The following is a 23,942-nucleotide window of genomic DNA, read 5'->3' as shown; positions in this document are numbered from 1 at the left end:
TTAACGACAGTCTGTCCCTCTGAAAAGGGCGCTGCACTGAGTTACAAGCTGCTGAATGCTATTGCTGCAACATCAAACAGGGAAGATTGTACTGCAATCTTCATGGTGCAGGTGGAGAGGAGCAGAGGCACCCTGGTCCCAGGGTCTCCCTTGCCTTTGACAAGGTACCGCATGGTAGGTTGTTGCATAAAGTTAAATCTCACGGGATCCAGGGTGAGGTATCTAAATGGATACAAAATTGGCTTCTTGACAGAAGCCAGAGGGTGGTTGTAGAGAGTTGTTTTTCAAACTGGAGGCCTGTGACCAGCGGTGTGCCTCAGGTATCAGTGCTGGGCCCACTGTTATTTGTCATTTATATTAATGATTTGGATGAGAATATAGGGGGCATGGTTAGTAAGTTTGCAGATGACACCAAGATTGGTGGCATAGTGGACAGTGAAGAAAGTTATCTCCAATTGCAACGGGATCTTGATCAATTGGGCCAGTGGGCTGACAAATGGCAGGTGGAGTTTAATTTAGACAAATGCGAGGTGATGCATTTTGGTAGATTGAACCAGGGCAGGACTTACTCAGTTAATGGTAGGGAATTGGGGAGAGTCACAGAACAAAGAGATCTAGGGGGACATGTTCATAGCTCCTTGAAAGTGGAGTCACAGGTGGACAGAGTGGCGAAGAAGGCATTCGGCATGCTTGGTTTCATCGGTCAGAACATTGAATACAGGAGTTGGGACGTCTTGTTGAAGTTGTACAAGACATTGGTAAGGCCACACTTGGAATACTGTGTGCAATTCTGGTCACCCTATTATAGAAAGGATATTATTAAACTAGAAAGAGTGCAGAAAAGATTTACTAGGATGCTACCGGGACTTGATGGATTGAGTTATAAGGAGAGGCTGAATAGACTGGGACTTTATTCTCTGGAGCGTAGGAGGCTGAGGGATGACCTTATAGAGGTCTATAAAATAATGAGGGGCATAGGCAAGGTGGATAGTCAATATCTTTTCCCAAAGGTAGGGGAGTCTAAAACTAGAGGGCATAGGTTTAAGGTGAGAGGGGAGAGATACAAAAGTGTCCAGAGGGGCAATTCTTTCACACAGAGGGTGGTGAGTGTCTGGAACAAGCTGCCAGAGGTAGTAGTAGAGGCGGGTACAATTTTATCTTTTAAAAAGCATTTAGATAGTTACATGGGTACGATGGGTATAGAGGGATATGGGCCAAATGCGGGCAATTGGGATTAGATTAGGGGTTTTAAAACAAAAGGGCGGCATGGACAAGTTGGGCCGAAGGGCCTGTTTCCATCCTGTAAACCTCTATGACTATGACTCTATGACACCCTCAGAGGGATGGGGAGAAGGTTGCCAAGGGGTTCAATTCCTGGCATCTGGACCTGAGGATCTGGCAGCAAGAAGTCCAATGACCTCCATGCTGCTAGCCAAGGTCAGTGAATACATCTTCCCTATGCCATCCTCTGCCCACCACCCCCTGCTGCTAAACCCACAGCACAACCCTCATCACTCACTCACCAACAATCCCTCAGGATTGAGCTCTGACTTCCAAAGACTCCACCTCGCCCTCACACACCTACCCATGCTGCCAGCCTCACACTATTTCCACACACCTTCAGCAGTGGGCAGACACACCACCCAGACAGCGGGCATCACAATCATTGATATTCTGCCCTCCCTCTTGCAAGACCAGGCGATAAGGGGCAGAGCAGAAGCAGCAAGGATCAAGACTGCCTGCGTCCCCTCAGGAGGTGATGGCTTCCTGCGTCACGGAGCCCTGGGCACCCAACATCACTGAGAACATCATAGAATCACACAGCATGGAAGAGGCCCCATTGAGTCAGCACCAACACGCGTAAAACGTGCCCTCCCACCTCATCCAGCACTTGGCCCATAGCCCTGAACGTTATGGCGTGCCAAGTGCTCATCCAGGTACTTTTTAAAGGATGTGAGGCAACTTCCCCCACCACCCTCCCAGTCACCACCCTCTGGGTAAAAAGGTTTTCCTCACATCCCCTCTAAACCTCCTGCCCCTCACCTTGGACCTATGTCCCCTCATCACTGACCCTTCAACTGAGGGGAACAGCTGCTCCATATCCACTCTGTCCCTGTCTCTCATTATCTTGAACACCTCAATCAGGTCGCACCTCAGTCTTATCTGCTCCAATGAAAACAACCCAAGCCTATCCAACCTCTCTTCATATCTGAAATGCTCCATCCCAAAACACGACAGACATGGGAAGTGGGAACTAAATGCTGAAAGCAGCTTGGGAAGGACAGGCCGTATCTGCGGAGAGATGTCACGGGATCAGGTTAAAGAGTGCTCACCTGATGTCCTAACCGAGATCGAGCCCTCAATCCACATCATCACACAACCTCTCGTCAGGTGGTTAGAATATTGGCTGACAGCGGCAGCTTGCTGTGTACACATTGCTGGCAGCGGCAGCTTGCTGTGTACACATTGCTGGCAGCGGCAGCTTGCTGTGTACACATTGCTGGCAGCTTGCTGTGTACACATTGCTGGCAGCTTGCTGTGTACACATTGCTGGCAGCTTGCTGTGTACACATTGCTGGCAGCTTGCTGTGTACACATTGCTGGCAGCTTGCTGTGTACACATTGCTGGCAGCTTGCTGTGTACACATTGCTGGCAGCTTGCTGTGTACACATTGCTGGCAGCTTGCTGTGTACACATTGCTGGCAGCTTGCTGTGTACACATTGCTGGCAGCGGCAGCTTGCTGTGTACACATTGCTGGCAGCGGCAGCTTGCTGTGTACACATTGCTGGCAGCTTGCTGTGTACACATTGCTGGCAGCGGCAGCTTGCTGTGTACACATTGCTGGCAGCGGCAGCTTGCTGTGTACACATTGCTGGCAGCTTGCTGTGTACACATTGCTGGCAGCTTGCTGTGTACACATTGCTGGCAGCTTGCTGTGTACACATTGCTGGCAGCGGCAGCTTGCTGTGTACACATTGCTGGCAGCTTGCTGTGTACACATTGCTGGCAGCTTGCTGTGTACACATTGCTGGCAGCGGCAGCTTGCTGTGTACACATTGCTGGCAGCGGCAGCTTGCTGTGTACACATTGCTGGCAGCGGCAGCTTGCTGTGTACACATTGCTGGCAGCTTGCTGTGTACACATTGCTGGCAGCTTGCTGTGTACACATTGCTGGCAGCTTGCTGTGTACACATTGCTGGCAGCTTGCTGCGTACACATTGCTGGCAGCTTGCTGTGTACACATTGCTGGCAGCTTGCTGTGTACACATTGCTGGCAGCTTGCTGTGTACACATTGCTGGCAGCTTGCTGTATACACATTGCTGATGTAATTCCTGCATTACAACAATGCCAATCGGAAAAGAGTTCATCATTGGCTATAAGGCACATTGGGACAACCTGAGGCCAAAAAAAGATGCCACGTCCATTCCTTGAAGCCATAATCTCTTTACAATATTGTTAATATCCCACTCCCCTCAATATCAGTGTTAATATCCCACTCCCCTCAGTATCAGTGTTAATATCCCACTCCACTCAATATCAGTGTTAATATCCCACTCCCCTCAATATCAGTGTTAATATCCCACTCCCCCCAATATCAGTGTTAATATCCCACACCCCTAAATATCAGTGTTAATATCCCACTCTCCTCAATATCAGTGTTAATATTCCACTCCCCTCAATATCAGTGTTAATATCCCACTCCCCTCAATATCCCCGTTAATATCCCACTCCCCTCAATATCAGTGTTAATATCCCACACCCCTAAATATCAGTGTTAATATCCCACTCTCCTCAATATCAGTGTTAATATCCCACTCCCCTCAGTATCAGTGTTAATATCCCACTCCCCTCAATATCAGTGTTAATATCCCACTCCCCTCAATATCAGTGTTAATATCCCACTCCCCTCAATATCAGTGTTAATATCCCACTCCCCCCAATATCAGTGTTAATATCCCACTCCCCTCAATATCAGTATTAATATCCCACTCCCCTCAATATCAGTGTTAATATCCCAGTCCCCTCAATATCAGTGTTAATATCCCACTCCCCTCAATATCAGTGTTAATATCCCATTCCCCTCAATATCAGTGTTAATATCCCAGTCCTCTCAATATCAGTGTTAATATCCCACTCCCCTCAATATCAGTGTTAATATCCCACTCTCCTCAATATCAGTGTTAATATCCCACTCCCCTCAATATCAGAGTTAATATCCCACTCTCCTCAATATCAGTGTTAATATCCCACTCTCCTCAATATCAGTTTTAATATCCCACTCCCCTCAATATCAGTGTTAATATCCCACTCCCCTCAGTATCAGTATTAATATCCCACTCCCCTCAATATCAGTGTTAATATCCCACTCCCCCCAATATCAGTGTTAATATCCCACACCCCTAAATATCAGTGTTAATATTCCACTCCCCTCAATATCAGTGTTAATATCCCACTCCCCTCAATATCCCCGTTAATATCCCACTCCCCTCAATATCAGTGTTAATATCCCACACCCCTAAATATCAGTGTTAATATCCCACTCTCCTCAATATCAGTGTTAATATCCCACTCCCCTCAGTATCAGTGTTAATATCCCACTCCCCTCAATATCAGTGTTAATATCCCACTCCCCTCAATATCAGTGTTAATATCCCACTCCCCTCAATATCAGTGTTAATATCCCACTCCCCCCAATATCAGTGTTAATATCCCACTCCCCTCAATATCAGTATTAATATCCCACTCCCCTCAATATCAGTGTTAATATCCCAGTCCCCTCAATATCAGTGTTAATATCCCACTCCCCTCAATATCAGTGTTAATATCCCATTCCCCTCAATATCAGTGTTAATATCCCAGTCCCCTCAATATCAGTGTTAATATCCCACTCCCCTCAATATCAGTGTTAATATCCCACTCTCCTCAATATCAGTGTTAATATCCCACTCCCCTCAATATCAGAGTTAATATCCCACTCTCCTCAATATCAGTGTTAATATCCCACTCTCCTCAATATCAGTTTTAATATCCCACTCCCCACAATATCAGTGTTAATATCCCACTCCTCTCAATATCAGTGTTAATTTCCACTCCCCTCAGTATCAGTGTTAATATCCCACTCCCCTCAGTATCAGTGTTAATATCCCACTCTCCTCAGTATCAGTGTCAATATCCCGCTACCCTCAATATCAGTGTTAATACCCCACTCCCCTCAATATCAGTGTTAATATCCCACTCCCCTCAGTATCACTGTTAATATCCCACTCCCCTCAGTATCAGTGTTAATATCCCACTCCCCCCAATATCAGTGTTAATATCCCACACCCCTAAATATCAGTGTTAATATCCCACTCCCCTAAATATCAGTGTTAATATCCCACTCCCCTCAATATCAGTGTTAATATCCCACTCCCCTCAATATCAATGTTAATATCCCACTCTCCTCAATATCAGTATTAATATCCCACTCCACTCAATATCAGTGTTAATATCCCACTCTCCTCAATATCAGTATTAATATCCCACTCCACTCAATATCAGTGTTAATATCCCACTCTCCTCAATATCAGTGTTAATATCCCACTCCCCTCAATATCAGTGTTAATATCCCATTCCCCTCAATATCAGTGTTAATATCCCACTCTCCTCAATATCAGTATTAATATCCCACTCCACTCAATATCAGTGTTAATATCCCACTCTCCTCAATATCAGTATTAATATCCCACTCCACTCAATATCAGTGTTAATATCCCACTCTCCTCAATATCAGTGTTAATATCCCACTCCCCTCAGTATCAGTGTTAATATCCCACTCCCCTCAATATCAGTGTTAATATCCCACTCCCCTCAATATCAGTGTTAATATCCCACTCCCCTCAATATCAGTGTTAATATCCCACTCCCCCCAATATCAGTGTTAATATCCCACTCCCCTCAATATCAGTATTAATATCCCACTCCCCTCAATATCAGTGTTAATATCCCAGTCCCCTCAATATCAGTGTTAATATCCCACTCCCCTCAATATCAGTGTTAATATCCCATTCCCCTCAATATCAGTGTTAATATCCCAGTCCCCTCAATATCAGTGTTAATATCCCACTCCCCTCAATATCAGTGTTAATATCCCACTCTCCTCAATATCAGTGTTAATATCCCACTCCCCTCAATATCAGAGTTAATATCCCACTCTCCTCAATATCAGTGTTAATATCCCACTCTCCTCAATATCAGTTTTAATATCCCACTCCCCACAATATCAGTGTTAATATCCCACTCCTCTCAATATCAGTGTTAATTTCCACTCCCCTCAGTATCAGTGTTAATATCCCACTCCCCTCAGTATCAGTGTTAATATCCCACTCTCCTCAGTATCAGTGTCAATATCCCGCTACCCTCAATATCAGTGTTAATATCCCACTCCCCTCAATATCAGTGTTAATATCCCACTCCCCTCAGTATCACTGTTAATATCCCACTCCCCTCAGTATCAGTGTTAATATCCCACTCCCCCCAATATCAGTGTTAATATCCCACACCCCTAAATATCAGTGTTAATATCCCACTCCCCTAAATATCAGTGTTAATATCCCACTCCCCTCAATATCAGTGTTAATATCCCACTCTCCTCAATATCAGTGTTAATATCCCATTCCCCTCAATATCAGTGTTAATATCCCACTCTCCTCAATATCAGTATTAATATCCCACTCCACTCAGTATCACTGTTAATATCTCACTCCCCTCAGTATCAGTGTTAATATCCCACTCCCCCCAATATCAGTGTTAATATCCCACACCCCTAAATATCAGTGTTAATATCCCACTCCCCTAAATATCAGTGTTAATATCCCACTCCCCTCAATATCAGTGTTAATATCCCACTCTCCTCAATATCAGTGTTAATATCCCATTCCCCTCAATATCAGTGTTAATATCCCACTCTCCTCAATATCAGTATTAATATCCCACTCCACTCAATATCAGTGTTAATATCCCACTCTCCTCAATATCAGTATTAATATCCCACTCCACTCAATATCAGTGTTAATATCCCACTCTCCTCAATATCAGTATTAATATCCCACTCCACTCAATATCAGTGTTAATATCCCACTCTCCTCAATATCAGTATTAATATCCCACTCCACTCAATATCAGTGTTAATATCCCACTCCCCTCAATATCAGTGTTAATATCCCACTCTCCTCAATATCAGTGTTAATATCCCACTCCCCTCAATATCAGTGTTAATATCCCACTCCCCTCAGTATCAGTGTTAATATCCCACTCCCCTCAATACCAGTGTTAATATCCCACTCCCCTCAGTATCAGTGTTAATATCCCACTCCCCTCAGTATCAGTGTTAATATCCCACTCTCCTCAGTATCAGTGTCAATATCCCGCTACCCTCAATATCAGTGTTAATATCCCACTCCCCTCAATATCAGTGTTAATATCCCATTCCCCTCAGTATCACTGTTAATATCCCACTCCCCTCAGTATCAGTGTTAATATCCCACTCCCCCCAATATCAGTGTTAATATCCCACACCCCTAAATATCAGTGTTAATATCCCACTCCCCTAAATATCAGTGTTAATATCCCACTCCCCTCAATATCAGTGTTAATATCCCACTCCCCTCAATATCAGTGTTAATATCCCATTCCCCTCAATATCAGTGTTAATATCCCACTCTCCTCAATATCAGTATTAATATCCCACTCCACTCAATATCAGTGTTAATATCCCACTCTCCTCAATATCAGTATTAATATCCCACTCCACTCAATATCAGTGTTAATATCCCACTCTCCTCAATATCAGTATTAATATCCCACTCCACTCAATATCAGTGTTAATATCCCACTCCCCTCAATATCAGTGTTAATATCCCACTCTCCTCAATATCAGTGTTAATATCCCACTCCCCTCAATATCAGTGTTAATATCCCACTCCCCTCAGTATCAGTGTTAATATCCCACTCCCCTCAATACCAGTGTTAATATCCCACTCCCCTCAATGTCAGTGTTAATATCCCACTCCCCTCAATATCAGTGTTAATATCCCACTCCCCTCAATATCAGTGTTAATATCCCACTCCCCTCAATATCAATGTTAATATCCCACTCTCCTCAATATCAGTATTAATATCCCACTCCACTCAATATCAGTGTTAATATCCCACTCTCCTCAATATCAGTATTAATATCCCACTCCACTCAATATCAGTGTTAATATCCCACTCTCCTCAATATCAGTATTAATATCCCACTCCACTCAATATCAGTGTTAATATCCCACTCTCCTCAATATCAGTGTTAATATCTCACTCCCCTCAATATCAGTGTTAATATCCCACTCTCCTCAATATCAGTATTAATATCCCACTCCACTCAATATCAGTGTTAATATCCCACTTCCCTCAATATCAGTGTTAATATCCCACTCCACTCAATATCAGTGTTAATATCCCACTCCCCTCAATATCAGTATTAATATCCCACTCCCCTCAATATCAGTGTTAATACTCCAATTTGAATATATCTGAGTGAGGATATGGAGTGAAATTTGAAAGCTCTCAGTCGCACAGACATCATTGCGGGAATCCGGAACTCTGCCTGCGGATAGGCTGCCGACCCCACAGCTGAACTGTAACTGTCGTGGATGCGATCAGCAGATGTCTTTATCAGGTAAGGTTATCGCGGGATTCGGAGCAAGGTGAGTATCGAGAGCTGAGGTATTGGTGAGAATTGATCTAATTGAAGGATGGGACAGGCTTGAGGGGCTGAATGGCCTCCTCCTGTACCAGCATGCACAGTAAACCTCTGCTTGGCTTTGTCACCTGACAACTGAAAGGACAAAAAAAAAAGAACTGTGTTTTTGCAGCAAGCAGTGTGACGAGTCGGAAAATGTGATGTTACTGATATGAATCCTCTCGGTTCCCTACAGATTCAGACAGTCTGTCCAGCCCCACACACCTGAGCCTCAGCTTGTCGGAGGGGGATGAGCAGCTCGACAGGTTACAGCAGGTGGAGATTGCAAGGACAATGCCAATGTCCCAGTGGAAAGCTGGTACCGTGCAGGCCTGGCTGGAGGTCGTCATGGCGATGCCAATGTATATCAAGTCCTGTACGGAGAATGTGAAAAGCGGAAGGGTAAGAATATGAGTATCCTTCGATCGGGAACAAATCCCCCCTCACCCCATCCCGTGCCCCCCCGCCACCCCCCCCCCCCCCCCCCCCCCGCCCCACCCGTGTATCCTAATGAGGAATCATAGAATTCCTACAGTGCAGAAGGAGGCCTTTCGGCCCAGCAAGTCTGTTGCGACTTTCTGTCAGAGCATCTCACCCAGGCCCCATCCCCATAACCCCACGTATTTACCCTGCTGATCCCCCCGCCAACCGACACATCTTGGGGCACTGAAGGGGACAATTTAGCATGGCCAATCCGCCTGACCCGCACAGCTTTGCAGTGTGTGTTTGGGTTCATCGTGACCAGAGCGTTCCAATAGGTGTGTGGAGTGTAGCCCAGTGGAAGGCCCAACATCTGGACTCAGTTAACAGCTGGGGGCAGGGGTGTGTGTGTGTTCTGCCAGGATTGACAGTCCTGCATTATCCAGATGGCCTACCCCACCTGTAGTTAAATCAGGACCATGTGTGTCTTTGAAACTTGGCCAATTCAGATTTCAATAAAGGGGCCCATTGCCTCCCAGGGTTTATTAGTCATCCAGGTGTTGGCGGGGGGGTGGGGGGGGGGGGGGGGTTAGTGCGGGGGGAGTTGATCCGAAAACCAAACCCAGTTCAGATCCTCCGTTATTCCTGTGAACTAGGACTTCCCACTTCCCCTTGTTCCATTTCCCAGTCTCTAGCGGATGGGTGAAGGGCCTGGTGAAGGGGGAGCAGGAACAAGGCCTGGGGTTTTCTGGTGTTGCCCGTGGCCGTTGCCTGAGGGCTCAGTGGCATTGGGGATGGGCCTACCTTACCTCCCTGCTCTCAATGTGAAAAGGGCTGGGCTGCCTGCTTAGGCCGCGCTCTGTTTGAAGCTGTATTGTCCTGTTGCCATGGCGATTTGAATACCCCATGATCCTATTGCCCGCCTCGTTAATCACTCTCCTATTGACACTGGGCACAAAATCGGAATCAGTGCAGGAATATTTACCATAAAACTGGGGTTACAATCCTCCCCGGTGTATATGCTGCAGGAATCTGTTCCAAATGCAAGGTATTTCTCAGCCTCTGATTGTTCACACTTGCTTCTAATTTGATTCATCTGGGTTTTCCACTCTGGCCAACGCTGAGGGAGAATCGGTCGGATATTCCGGTCGGAAGGATCTGCCACAAATCTTGGCATAAATTGCCGGTTTACACTGCTGCAGAGAACGGGGACAGGCCTGGCCACAACCCCCACTGAGGGAGGAGTCAAGGCAGCCTCAGCATTTCGGGGAGACATGGGCTATAGCGCAGTGGCACCACGGTGGCGCAGTGGTTGGCACTGCTGCCTCACAGCGCCAGGGACCCGGGTTCAATTCCAGCCTCAGGTCGCTGTCTGTGTGGAGTCTGCACGTTCTCTCCGTGTCTGCGTGGGTTTCCTCCGGGTGCTCCGGTTTCCTCCCACAGTCCGAACGATGTGCCGGTTAGGGTGCATTGGCCGTGCTAAATTCTCCCTCGGTGTACCCGAACAGGTGCCGGAGTGTGGCGGCTTGGGGATTTTCACAGTAACTTCATTGCAGTGTCAATGTTAGCCTACTTGTGACACCAATAAATTAACATAAAATGTAAACACAGTCAGGAATGTGAACATTAGTACAATTAACAGGCCTTGTGTGAAGCTGATATATTTCACCCTCTTCTCAGGGCTGTGATTCGCCCTGAGTTACCAGAGACAAAGGCTGCAGAGTCTGAAAGAAAGGTTGGGGGGGGGGGGGGGGGGTTGAGGGTCAGTGATTACTTCCTCTCTCTGTCCTACACTGTGCTGTGGGTTGGTCAGGGTGGGTAAGTGGCGCCTCTCTTGTCACCGTGTCTCTTGCCTCTTAGTTGCAAACCCCAGAGAATGGTTGGCCAAGTTCCAGACCGGGCTGTGGACGGCCATTTAAACCACAACCCCCTCAGCCTGTTCAAACCGGGCTCATCGAGCCCAGAGTGTGAGCTGGCAAAGTGTGGCAAATTCTCCCAGTGTTAAAGAGAAGCTGCTCCCATCAACTGATGGTGTAGGGAGTGTGTGTGTCTGTGTGTGTGTGTGACTGTGTGTGTGTGTGTGTGTGTGTGTCTATGTGTGTGTGTGTCTGTGTGTGTGTCTATGTGTGTGTGTGTCTGTGTGTGTGTCTATGTGTGTGTGTCTGGGTGTGTGTGTGGGTGTGTGTGTGTGTGTATGCGTGTCTGTGTGTGTTTGCGTGTGTATGTCTGGGTGTGTGTGTGTCTGGGTGTGTGTGTGGGTGTGTGTGTGTGTGTATGCGTGTCTGTGTGTGTATGCGTGTGTGTGTCTGGGTGTGTGTGTGTCTGGGTGTGTGTGTGTATGCGTGTCTGTGTGTGTGTGTCTGTGTGTGTGTCTGTGTCTATGTGTGTGTGTGTGTGTGTCTGTGTGTGTGTATGCGTGTCTGTGTGTGTATGCGTGTCTGTGTGTATGTGTGTGTGTCTGTGTGTTTGTGTGTGTGTGTCTGTGTGTGTGTGTCTGTGTGTGTCTGTGTGTCTGTGTGTGTATGTGTGTCTGTGTGTGTGTGTGTCTGTGTGTGTGTGTGTGTGTCTGTATGTGTGTGTCCGTGTGTGTGTGTGTGTCTGCGTGTGTCTGTGTGTGTGTGGAGGGGAGTGGGGGTGCGGTAAGGTGGGGGGGGTGCGGTGAAAGGGGGTCTGTAAGGGGGGCATGGCAAGGCGGGGGGCAGGGGGTGGAAGGGTGCCAGGGGCTGGTGAGAAACAGATTGAAGGTTTTAGAGAAAGGGGAAATTGGATGGAGGGAACTAACCGGGCAGAGGGCTATGGGGATGTGAACTAACCGGCAGGGGGCTATGGGGATGTGAACTAACCGGCAGGGGGCTATGGGGATGTGAACTAACCAGGCAGAGGGCTATGGGGATGTGAACTAACCGGCAGGGGGCTATGGGGATGTGAACTAACCAGGCAGGGGGCTATGGGGACATGAACTAACCGGGCAGAGGGCTATGGGGATGTGAACTAACCGGGCAGGGGGCTATGGGGATGTGAACTAACCGGGCAGGGGGCTATGGGGATGTGAACTAACCGGGTAGGGGGCTATGGGGATGTGAACTAACCGGGCAGGGGGCTATGGGGATGTGAACTAACCGGGTAGGGGGCTATGGGGATGTGAACTAACCGGGCAGGGGGCTATGGGGATGTGAACTAACCGGGCAGGGGGCTATGGGGACATGAACTAACCGGCAGGGGGCTATGGGGACATGAACTAACCGGCAGGGGGCTATGGGGACATGAACTAACCGGCAGGGGGCTATGGGGATGTGAACTAACCAGGCAGGGGGCTATGGGGACATGAACTAACCGGGCAGGGGGCTATGGGGATGTGAACTAACCGGCAGGCGGCTATGGGGACGTGAACTAACCGGGCAGGGGGCTATGGGGATGTGAACTAACCGGGCAGGGGGCTATGGGGATGTGAACTAACCGGGCAGGGGGCTATGGGGATGTGAACTAACCGGGCAGGGGGCTATGGGGATGTGAACTAACCGGGCAGGGGGCTATGGGGATGTGAACTAACCGGCAGGCGGCTATGGGGATGTGAACTAACCGGCAGGGGGCTATGGGGATGTGAACTAACCGGGCAGGGGGCTATGGGGATGTGAACTAACCGGGCAGGGGGCTATGGGGATGTGAACTAACCGGGCAGGGGGCTATGGGGATGTGAACTAACCGGGCAGGGGGCTATGGGGATGTGAACTAACCGGGCAGAGGGCTATGGGGATGTGAACTAACCAGGCAGGGGGCTATGGGGATGTGAACTAACCAGGCAGGCGGCTATGGGGATGTGAACTAACCGGCAGGGGGCTATGGGGACATGAACTAACCGGCAGGGGGCTATGGGGTCATGAACTAACCGGCAGGGGGCTATGGGGTCATGAACTAACCGGGCAGGGGGTGATGGGGATGTGACTGACTGAGTAGCTCGACAGAGAGTCAGTTTAGATTCGATGGGCTGAATAGCCTCCTCCAGCACCGTCACCACTCCATTGTGTCCACATCCATCCACTTGGGAGATTACTGGCAATCCCTTGGAACCGTAGCCCTGGCACAATCTGCGGACAGGATTCTCCAGTCCTTCCCTCTGGTGCAATATTCCAGTCCCGCCGAAGCCAACTCCCCGGCAGCGGGACAGACGAGCTGTGTTAATGGCGCAGCTGGAAAATCCCACCGGAGGACAATGGCAAGCTGTCTCCATCGTGGGGAATCCTGGCCTGTGGAGAGGGAGGGAACCGGGGGGGAGTGGGATCGGACTCTGTAAAAGGAGCAGCTGGAGAACATTATCCTGAGGATCAAATCGATTGGTTTAGGCTGTTGTGTTGTGTATTGAGTCTAAAATCCAGATGTAATCCCGTCACTGTCACTGACTGCAACATCTGGAGCAATGGAGACACCTGGTGGAGAGGAGCAGCACTTCAACTGCCAGTCACTGCACTCCCGCAGCCCGGTCACTGCACTCCCGCAGCCCAGTCACTGCACTCCCGCAGCCCGATCACTGCACTCCCGCAGCCCGGTCACTGCACTCCCGCAGCCCAGTCACTGCACTCCCGCAGCCCAGTCACTGCACTCCTGCCTTTCCCCCGCAGAGTTTGATGCTGCATGGCCCTCATTCCTGCCGCAATAATCACTACCTGCTGAGCCTGCTGGGTAATATAAATTAATGGATAATCAGGAATTTCAAACCCCCTGAGGCAGGTGTGGTGAGTTTTAGTTTCCAACGGTCCATTTAAATTCATTACTTCATTCGATAATAACCTTTCCCCATTTTAACCTGAGATGACCTCCTTGGTTCAATACTCTGGTTCCCACTGGATTCTGGGATGTGGAGACCCAACTCCTTCTGACCGTCTGGACCTCCAGCGCTGACTGTCGCTGACTGTCGCTGACTGTCGCTGATGGCCCAGACACCAGTCCTTGCTGATGTGTCCAAGCATCGGTGCACACTCCAGTGCCTGATCCAGTGCAGCCCCCAGAGCTGTCCCAGTGCAGAGATCAGCGTGTGTTCCAGTGCAGAGATCAGCGTGTGTTCTAGTGCAGAGATCAGTGTGTGTTCCAGTGCAGAGATCAGCGTGTGTTCCAGTGCAGAGATCAGTGTGTGTTCCAGTGCAGGGATCACTGTATTCTAGTGCAGAGATCAGTGTGTGTTCCAGTGCAGAGATCAGCATGTGTTCCAGTGCAGAGATCAGCGTGTGTTTCAGTGCAGAGATCAGCGTGTGTTCCAGTGCAGAGATCAGCATGTGTTCCAGTGCAGAGATCAGCGTGTGTTCCAGTGCAGAGATCAGTGTGTGTTCCAGTGCAGAGATCAGCATGTGTCCAGGTGCAGAGATCAGTGTGTGTTCCAGTGCAGGGATCACTGTATTCCAGTGCAGGGATCACTGTATTCCAGTGCAGAGATCAGTGTGTGTTCCAGTGCAGAGATCAGTGTGTGTTCCAGTGCAGGGATCACTGTATTCCAGTGCAGAGATCAGTGTGTGTTCCAGTGCAGAGATCAGTGTGTGTTCCAGTGCAGGGATCACTGTATTCCAGTGCAGAGATCAGCGTGTGTTCCAGTGCAGAGATCATTGTGTGTTCCAGTGCAGAGATCAGCGTGTGTTCCAGTGCAGGGATCACTGTATTCCAGTGCAGAGATCAGTGTGTGTTCCAGTGCAGAGATCAGTGTGTGTTCCAGTGCAGAGATCAGTGTGTGTTCCAGTGCAGAGATCAGTGTGTGTTCCAGTGCAGGGATCACTGTATTCCAGTGCAGAGATCAGTGTGTGTTCCAGTGCAGAGATCAGTGTGTATTCCAGTGCAGAGATCAGCGTGTGTTCCAGTGCAGAGATCAGCATGTGTTCCAGTGCAGAGATCACTGTATTCCAGTGCAATCCCTGATGCATGTATCAGTTCTGACTGTTCCTGTTGCTGTCACAGGTCTTGTTAAGCCTGAACGATGACGATTTGGAGTTGGGCTTGGGAGTAAATAGCTCGATGCATCGGCGAAAACTGCGGCTGGCGATCGAGGATTACCGAGAAGCAGAGAATGGGAAAGGGTGAGCAGAGACCTTTACACAGTGTAACCGGCAGCCTCTCACACAGAGCTGGGAATTCAGACAGGGCTCTGGGAAGGACAGCCCAAACTGGCTGAATGTGGACACGCACAAATTTAATTTCTACACCTTGAATTAAAGACTGAGAATTTGTGATAATGACAGTGCGACTGTCAGCGTTATTATCCCTCTGTCACTGGCAGCACCTCCTCAAGTCAACACACAGGCAGTAAAACGTGGAAATTCCAAAGTTACAATCATTGATTCGATGTTTGCCTGTATGATGTGTTTGTGGTGTTCCTCCCAGAGTCCAATCAAGTAGTTATCGCTGTACTGACAAAAACTTTTCCTTTTCCGCTATTTGTCTCACGACCAGAACCCTTGTGAAAGGTACATCTTGTTGAAAATGGTGTAATTCAGTTTTTAATAGCGTACTCAGTTCATAAATACTGCTGCAAAATCCTCTCTGGCCCCAGTCAGCTAACTCCAGGCCTGTGCAATGTCACATTTCACCATAATCATAAATTTCACATCTTTCGAAGATAATTTTAAAAATCTGTTTCTGATATCTCAGCTTCTACTTTAATCCCATGTCTCTGCGCCAATCATTTTTGATTTGATTTATTATTGTCACATGTATTAGTATAAAGTGAAAAGTGTTGTTTCTTGCGCGCTATACAGACAAAGCATACCGTTCGTAGAGAAGGAAGGGAGAGAGTGCAGAATGTAGTGTCACAGTCATAGCTAGGGTGTAGCGAAAGATCAACTTAATGTAAGGTAGGTCCATTCAAAAGTCTGATGGCAGCAGGGAAGGAGCTGTTCTTGAGTCGGTCGGTACGTGTCCTCAGACTAACCCTAATACAGACTTTTTCCCAACGGAAGAAGATGGAAGAGAGAACGTCCAATGTTCGTGGGGTCCTTGGTTACGCTGGCTGCTTTTCCGAGGCTGCGGGAAGTGTGGACGGTGCCAATGGATGGGAGGCTGGTTTGCGTGATGGATTGGGCTACATTCACAACCCTTTGTAGTTTTTTGCGGTCTTGGGCAGAGCAGGAGCCATACCAAGCTGTGATACAACCAGAAAGAATGCTTTCTATGGTGCATCTGTAAAAGTTGGTGAGAGTCGTAGCGGACATGCCAAATTTCATTAGTCTCCGGAGAAAGTAGAGGCGTTGGTGGGCTTTCTTTCATTTCTTTCTGTCGGAGAGTTGGACAGACTTGATGGGCTGAATAGTCTCTTTCTGCACTGTAGGGATTCTATGATTGGGCAATGAACAAATATCGCAGACGAACTTTTCACAAACACTGGCTATGTAAAGGCCAGTCAGCCCATCAAGGCCAGACAACCCATCAAGGCCAGTCTTCATAGAAATCATAGAAACCCTACAGTGCAGAAAGAGGCCATTTGGCCCATCGAGTCTGCACCGACCACAATCCCACCCAGGCCCTACCCCCATATCCCTACATATTTACCCACTAATCCCTCTAACCTACACATCTCAGGACACTAAGGGGCAATTTTAGCATGGCCAATCAACCTAACCCGCACATCTTTGGACTGTGAGAGGAAACCGGAGCACCCGGAGGAAACCCACGCAGACACGAGGAGAATGTACAAACTCCGCACAGACAGTGACCCGAGCCGGGAATCGAACCCAGGTCCCTGGAGCTGTGAAGCAGCAGTGCTAACCACTGTGCTACCGTGCCACCCACTTTTCTAAGTCTTGGACCAGTTGGCTCTATCTCATTGTTTGATCCCCTGAAGAAAGTTCTGCATGAATAATCCTCAATCTCAGGAATCCTTAATCCCAGAAGTCGAGTAAATCACCCTTTGTTGCAACTCCACAAGTTGAGGCCAATCAGCTGCCTCCAACAGACTCCCTTCATCAGTCCTGTCTCGGAATTTGTGCTTCACTGAATGGTTTGGGCTGGCTGGAATTCTCCGCCCTCGCCCGCAGCAGGGATTCTCCAATCCCGCGGCTGGGATTCTCCAATCCCGCTACTAGGATTCTCCAGTCCCACTGCAGGGATTCTCCAGTCCTGCAGCTGGGATTCTCCAGTCCTGCTGTTGGGATTCTCCAGTCCCACTGCAGGGATTATCCAGTCCCGTGGCTGGGATTCTCTAGTACCATGGCTGGGATTCTCCAGTCCCGCGGCTGGGAATCTCCAATCCCGCGGCTGGGATTCTCCAGTCCCACTGCAGGGATTCTCCAGTCCAGCTGCAGGGATTCTCCAGTCCCGTGGCTGGGATTCTCCAGTCCCGTGGCTGGGATTCTCCAGTCTCACGGCTGGGATTCTCCAGTCCTGAAGCTGGAATTCTCCAGTCCCGCTGCTGGGATTCTCCAGTCTCGCTGCAGGGATTCTCCAGTCCCACTGCAGGGATTCTCCAGTCCTGTTGCTGGGATTCTCCAGTCCCACTGCAGTGATTCTCCAGTCCTGCTGCTGGGATTCTCCAGTCCCACTGCTGGGATTCTCCAGTCCCACTGCAGTGATTCTCCAGTCCCACTGCAGGGATTCTCCAGTCCAGCTGCAGGGATTCTCCAGTCCTGTGGCTGGGATTCTCCAGTCCCATGGCTGAGATTCTCCAGTCCTGCGGCTGGAATTCCCCAGTCCTGCTGCAGGGATTCTCCAGTTCTGCGGCTGGAATTCTCCAGTCTCGCTGCAGGGATTCTTCAGTCCCACTGCAGGGATTCTTCAGTCCCGTGGCTGGGATTCTCCAGTCCCGCTGCTGGGATTCTCCAGTCCCACTGCTGGGATTCTCCAGTCCCACTGCTGGGATTCTCCAGTCCCACGGCTGGGATTCTCCAGTCCTGCTGCAGTGAATGGAGATTTGGCTGAGCGCCGAGTTCTCCGTTCTCGCTGGCAGCAGTAGCGAGACCGGAGAATTCCAGTCTCAACCTGTCACAGTCAGAGTGTGAACTGAAGATGTCGGTTTAATTTGGGGGTAAAAATCTGTCAGTTTAACAATGTGATGGGGTTTTGTTCCCTTTAACATCGCGCTTTGCAGAGCGGAGTGTGGAGAATGACCTGCTGTCAGCCCCCAGCCCCACTGCCTTCCACACACTGGTCTCTCGGAAACATCCGGAATGTCACTGTAGACATGCCCTCGTCCCCTCACTAACACCCTCCACCCACACAGAGCCTCTCACTCTCCCAGCAGCACCCCGAGGATTTAAACTCATCAGAGAGTTGGAAACACTAATTTTTCCCCCAAGCCCTCCCCCTCCCTGAAACCCAAACACATAACCCTCACCTCACCCTGTCCCTCATAAGAACATAAGAACTAGGAGCAGGAGTGGGCCATCTGGCCCCTCGTACCTGCTCCGCCATTCAATAAGATCATGGCTGATCTTTTCGTGGACTGAGCTACACTTACCCGCCCGCTCACCATAACCCTTAATTCCTTTACTGTTCAAAAATTTATCTATCCTTGCCTTAAAAACATTCAATGAGGTAGCCTCAACTGCTTCACTGAGCAGGGAATTCCACGATTCACAACCCTTTGTGTGAAGAAGTTCCTCCTCAACTCAGTCCTAAATCTGCTCCCCCTTATTTTGAGGCCATGCCCCGTAGTTCTAGTTTCACCCACCAGTGGAAACAACTTCCCTGCTTCTATCCTATCTATTCCCTTCATAATCCTATATGTTTCTATAAGATCTCCCCTCATTCTTCTGAATTCCAATGAGTACAGCCCCAGTCTACTCAGTCTCTCCTAATAAGCCAACCCTCTCAACTCCGGAATCAACCTAGTGAATCTCCTCTGCACCCCCTCCAGTGCCAGTATATCCTTTCTCAAGTAAGGAGACCAAAACTGTACACAGTACTCCAGGTGTGGCCTCACCAGCACCTTATACAGCTGCAACATAACCTCGCTGTTTTTAAACTCCATCCCTCCAGCAATAAAGGACAAAATTCCATTTGCCTTCTTAATTACCTGCTGCACCTGCAAACCAACCTTTTGTGATTCACTGGGGTGATCCCTCACCCCAATACCCACTCCAACACCTCCCCCTCCACCTCTTCACATTCCCCTCCCCTCCAACACCTCCCCCTCCTCACACCCCCCTTCATCATCTTCCCCTCCCCTCCTCACCTTCCCCCTCCCCCTCCCGTTCTTCACCCCCTCACCCCAACACACCCTCCAACACCTCCCCCTCCCCCCCCCTCACCTCCCCCCTCCCACTCACCCATCGCCCTCACCTCTCACTCTGACCCCCTCATCAGCAAGGTGGAGTGAAACACAGACACGAACTCCACAGCAATGTGAGGAAGTTGAGGAATTTACGAGAAGGCCAATGAGATTCCAGGTGTGGGGGAAGGCCAACATACAAAAACGGGTTTTTAGATAACCCCTTCTGGTATCGAGGTCATTAGCTATGAGGAGAGGTTGGAGAAACTTGGTTTGTTCTCACTGGAGCGACGGAGGTTGAGGGGAGACCTGATTGAAGTCTACAAGATTATGAGGGGCATGGACAGAATGGAGAGTCAGAAGCTTTTTCCCTGGGTGGAAGAGTCAATTACTAGGAGGCACAGGTTTAAGGTGTGAGGGGCAAGGTTTAAAGGAGATGTACGAGGCAGATTTTTTACACAGAGAGTAGTGGGTGCCTGGAACTTGTTGCCGGGGGAGGTAGTGGAAGCAGATACAATAGTGACTTTTAAGGGGCGTCTTGAGAAGTACATGAATAGGATGGGAATGGAGGGATATGGTCCCCGGAAGGGTAGGGGGTTTTAGTTCAGTCGGGCAGCATGGTCAGTGCAGACTTGGAGGGCCGAAGGGCCTGTTCCTGTGCTGTAATTTTCTTTGTTCTTTATTTGTCCTCTGCAATCTCGCCTGGAGACGGTTAAGAGAAGCTGGTTAAAGTATATAAAAGTGTAAACAGAAATGAAATAAATGCTGAATCTTACTTTAAACTGAGACCAACTTCTAAAGGTCTGAAAGATTAACTATGAAAAGTAGATTCACATCAGATATCAGGAGGGAGTTATGGTGTCAACTGACATCCTCTCCCATCACTTAAGGCTTGTTGCCTTGACAAAAATGGCAGTGATCTCGACCAGTCTCTCCCCCTCAACCCCCTCAAAGTCAGTGCGTAAAAACAGGCTCAGGACACGGGGTCGGTCATTTAGGACTGAGATGAGGAAATGTTTCTTCACTCAGAGGGCGGTGAAGCTGTGGAATTCTCCACCACAGAAAGCTGCAGCGGCCTAATCACTGAATGTGTTTCAGAAGTAAATAGTCACTAAAGGTGTCAGGAGGTATGGGGAGAGTGCGGGAATATGGGGGCAGAATTCTCCGGCCGCGCTGGTCTAAAAGCCGGGAATTCCCGCCCAACCATCAATGGCGTTTCACATTCTCCGCAACGCGCCCGCTAAAATTCCAGTGGCGGGTGGGATGGGAGAATTCTGGCCATGGCGTCCAGATAGAGGATCAGCCAACATCATGTTGAATGGCGGAGCAGGCTTGAAGGGCCGAATGGTCTACTCCTGCTCCTATTTGCTACGTTTCATTGCCTGTACAGCACGTGCAGTGCATTGTGGGGAACACTGCCCCTGATGACCTTTGACCTGTATTCTCTATTTGAGGCAACCAATCAGAAGGCTGGTTATACCTCACTGATCATTATTTTTGCCCTAACCTGTTCACGTTACTAAGTCAGTGTCAAACTAACTCTACACCGGGTGATTGCAGCAAAGCTGACAGTATTTCTGTCTGAACCAGTTATTATCTCTGCAGCTTGTCCAAGGCCTCAGACCTGGACCACCATTGGGTTGCCAAGGCGTGGCTGAATGACGTGGGCCTCCTGCAGTACTCGCAGGCTTTCCACAACCACCTGGTCGACGGCCGAGTGCTGAACTCACTGACCAAGCGCGATCTGGAGAAGTACCTGAACGTCTCCAAGAAATTTCACCAGATCAGCCTGCTACTCGCCATTGAGCTGTTCCGGCAGTGGGACTTCGACAGAGAGGTGACGTGTGTGTGTGTGTTAAAGTTTATTTATTAATGTCGGCTTACATTAACACCGCAATGAAGTTACTGTGAAAATCCCCTGGTTCCCACACTCCGGCACCTGTTCGGGTACACCGATAGAGAATTTAGCATGGCCGATGCACCTAACCAGCACGTCTTTCGGACTGTGGGAGGAAACCGGAGCACCCCGGAGGAAACCCACGCAGACACGAGGAGAACGTGCAGACTCCGCACAGACGGTGACCCAAGCCGGGAATCGAACCCAGGTCTCTGGCGCTGTGAGGCAGTAGTGCTAACCACTGTGTCACCGTGATTTACAAACCTTGTGGCTGTTTTGAATCCTTCAGCTGCTCTGTCACGTCCCACAGTAAGAGTTTTAACAACACCAGGTTAAAGTCCAACAGGTTTATTTGGTAGCAAATGCCATTAGCTTTCGGAGCGCTGCTCCTTCGTCAGATGGAGTGGAAACGTGCTCTCAAACAGTGCACAGAGAAATCAAGTTACAGAATACTGATTAAAATGATTCAAATCAATATTCTGTAACTTGATTTCTGTGTCTCTGTGCCCTGTTTGAGAGCGCATTTCCACTCCATCTGACGAAGGAGCAGCGCTCCGAAAGCTAATGGTATTTGCTACCAAATAAACCTGTTGGACTTTAACCTGGTGTTGTTAAAACTCTTACTGTGTTTACCCCAGTCCAACGCCGGCATCTCCACATCATGACGTCCCACAATGCCAGCCAAGGTCAACTTAGATAAACCCCTGATCACTGGCGGCTGTGTTCTGTGCAATATCGTTAGTGTTATTGTTTGGCAGGACACTGCGTGGCAACTGGCGCGAGGGAGCAGTGCGGCTGTACCGTGAGGTAGAGCAGGTGAGTCACCGGTGGCCTCGGGCGGGCTTGCCGATAAAATCCCACCATCTGGGTACGATCTTAACGCCCGTTCACGCCATGCTCCCGCTGCAGCGGTGACAATCCAAACCTCCGTCCGCTGCAGCGGGATGAGAAAATCCCGCCGGCACGAACGGCCGCAATATTCCAGCCTCTGTTTACGGAGCCGGAAGCAACACTCTGCTGTTTTTTTTTCGCCCGTTTGAAACTGCACTCCCTCCCCTGTCAGAGTGAGCTGAGGCCTTTGTGTCTTCCTGACAATGATCCCGTTTGATTTAAGAGAGGGAGCAGAGTCTTCTCGAGTTGCTCGAGAGACGGATGATCCTGGGGGAGATGTGGCTGTACAGCTGTGAGGGGGAGTGAGGGTGGGGGCGGGAGATAGACAGACTGCTCTGAGCAGCTGGTGCACAGTAGCCAATACAAATGAATGATTATCTATGAGCAACACTGAATGAAAGTGCGATAGAACCGAGAGTGTTTCGCTTTGAACAAGGGAGCATTTAAGCAATTCCTGGAAAAGATAAAGCTCTGTAATTCTACCTTGGATTAAACGAGCCCGAGCTCTTTGCACCCCGTGCTCTGAATATTAGAATAGTTTGTTGAGCTGTAATGAAGAGGAATAGCTCCATTGTCTCACAAGCGAACTCATTTCTCAATGTACTGCGCTTGTCATGGGTGACTTCCTGCTCTTTCTGTGCTCTGGTTTGATATTTAAACTGAAGACTGGTGTGCAGGAGGTAATACATTTCGAATTCAGGGTAGAGTTCCTCACTGGCTTTTATTTAGAGAATCATAGAATCCCTACAGTGCAGAAGGAGGCCATTTGCACCGACCACAATCCCACCCAGGCCTTATCCTCGTAACCCCAAACATTTACCCTGCTAATACCCCTGACACTAAGGGACAATTTGGGCGGCACGGTGGCACAGTGGTTAGCACTGCCGCCTCACGGTGCCAGGGACCAGGGTTCGATTCCCGGCTTGGGGTCACTGTCTGTGTGGAGTCGGCACGTTCTCCCCGTGTCTGCGTGGGTTTCCTCCGGGTGCTCCGGTTTCCTCCCACAGTCCAAAGAGGTGTGGGTTAGGTTGATTGGCCATGCTAAAATTGCCCCTTAGTGTCCTGGGATGTGTAGGTGAGAGGGATTAGCAGGGCACATGTGTGTGGGGTTGTGGGGATAGGGCCTGGGGTGGGATTGTTGTCAGTGCAGACTTGATGGGCCGAATGGCCTCCTTCTGCACTGTCGGGATTCTATGAATTTCATGAATTTAGCTTGGCAAATCCACCTAACCTGCACATCTTTGGACACTAAGGGGCAATTTAGCAACTTGATTCTCAACTTGTCACCATAATCTCTACCTGAAATGTTAGCCGCGCTTGAGGATGCTGGGCCCATGTTTCTTGCTCTCTGTGTCCGTCTCCAATGACAACGATTGGAATACAGGGTTTGGAACAGGCCACTCGACCTGATTCCACCTTTTAATTAGATCAGGCTTTGCTTCGAATCCGCCTGGTTCGATATCTCTTCAATATCTTTTGGAAGGTTATGACCCCCCCCACACACACTCTCTATGGGCCCACTTCTTTGATCATTTTAAACACCTCAATTAGACTGCCAAAGAGTCGATGGGTGGGGGAATGGGCCTCTAATAGTTAATTAGGGCCTGTAATGGTTAATCAGGACCTGTAATTGTTAATCAGGACCCGTAATAGTTCATCAGGGCCTGTAATAGTTAATCAGTGCCTGTAATGGTTAATCAGGGCCTGTAATTGTTAATCAGGGCCTGTAATGATTAACCAGGGCCTGTAATGGTTAATCAGGGCCTGTAATAGGTAATCAGTGCCTGTAA

At 49.0% G+C, this 23,942-nt stretch overlaps 1 protein-coding gene across 1 annotated transcript in view; it reads left to right on the top strand.

Moving 5' to 3' along the window:
• LOC144510264 (kazrin-like) overlaps positions 1-23,942 on the top strand; it is a 139,087-nt gene that overhangs the window by 72,912 nt on the left and 42,233 nt on the right. The window contains exons 7-9 of the mRNA XM_078239759.1: positions 8,961-9,166; positions 15,122-15,240; positions 20,970-21,201. Coding sequence (XP_078095885.1) covers positions 8,961-9,166; positions 15,122-15,240; positions 20,970-21,201 — 557 coding nt within the window. The remainder of the gene's footprint in view (positions 1-8,960; positions 9,167-15,121; positions 15,241-20,969; positions 21,202-23,942) is intronic.

This window comes from Mustelus asterias, chromosome 22 (assembly GCF_964213995.1).
Source record: "Mustelus asterias chromosome 22, sMusAst1.hap1.1, whole genome shotgun sequence".
In the NCBI taxonomy this organism is placed as follows: Eukaryota; Metazoa; Chordata; class Chondrichthyes; order Carcharhiniformes; family Triakidae; genus Mustelus; species Mustelus asterias.
This window is presented reverse-complemented; position numbering and strand designations above follow the sequence as displayed.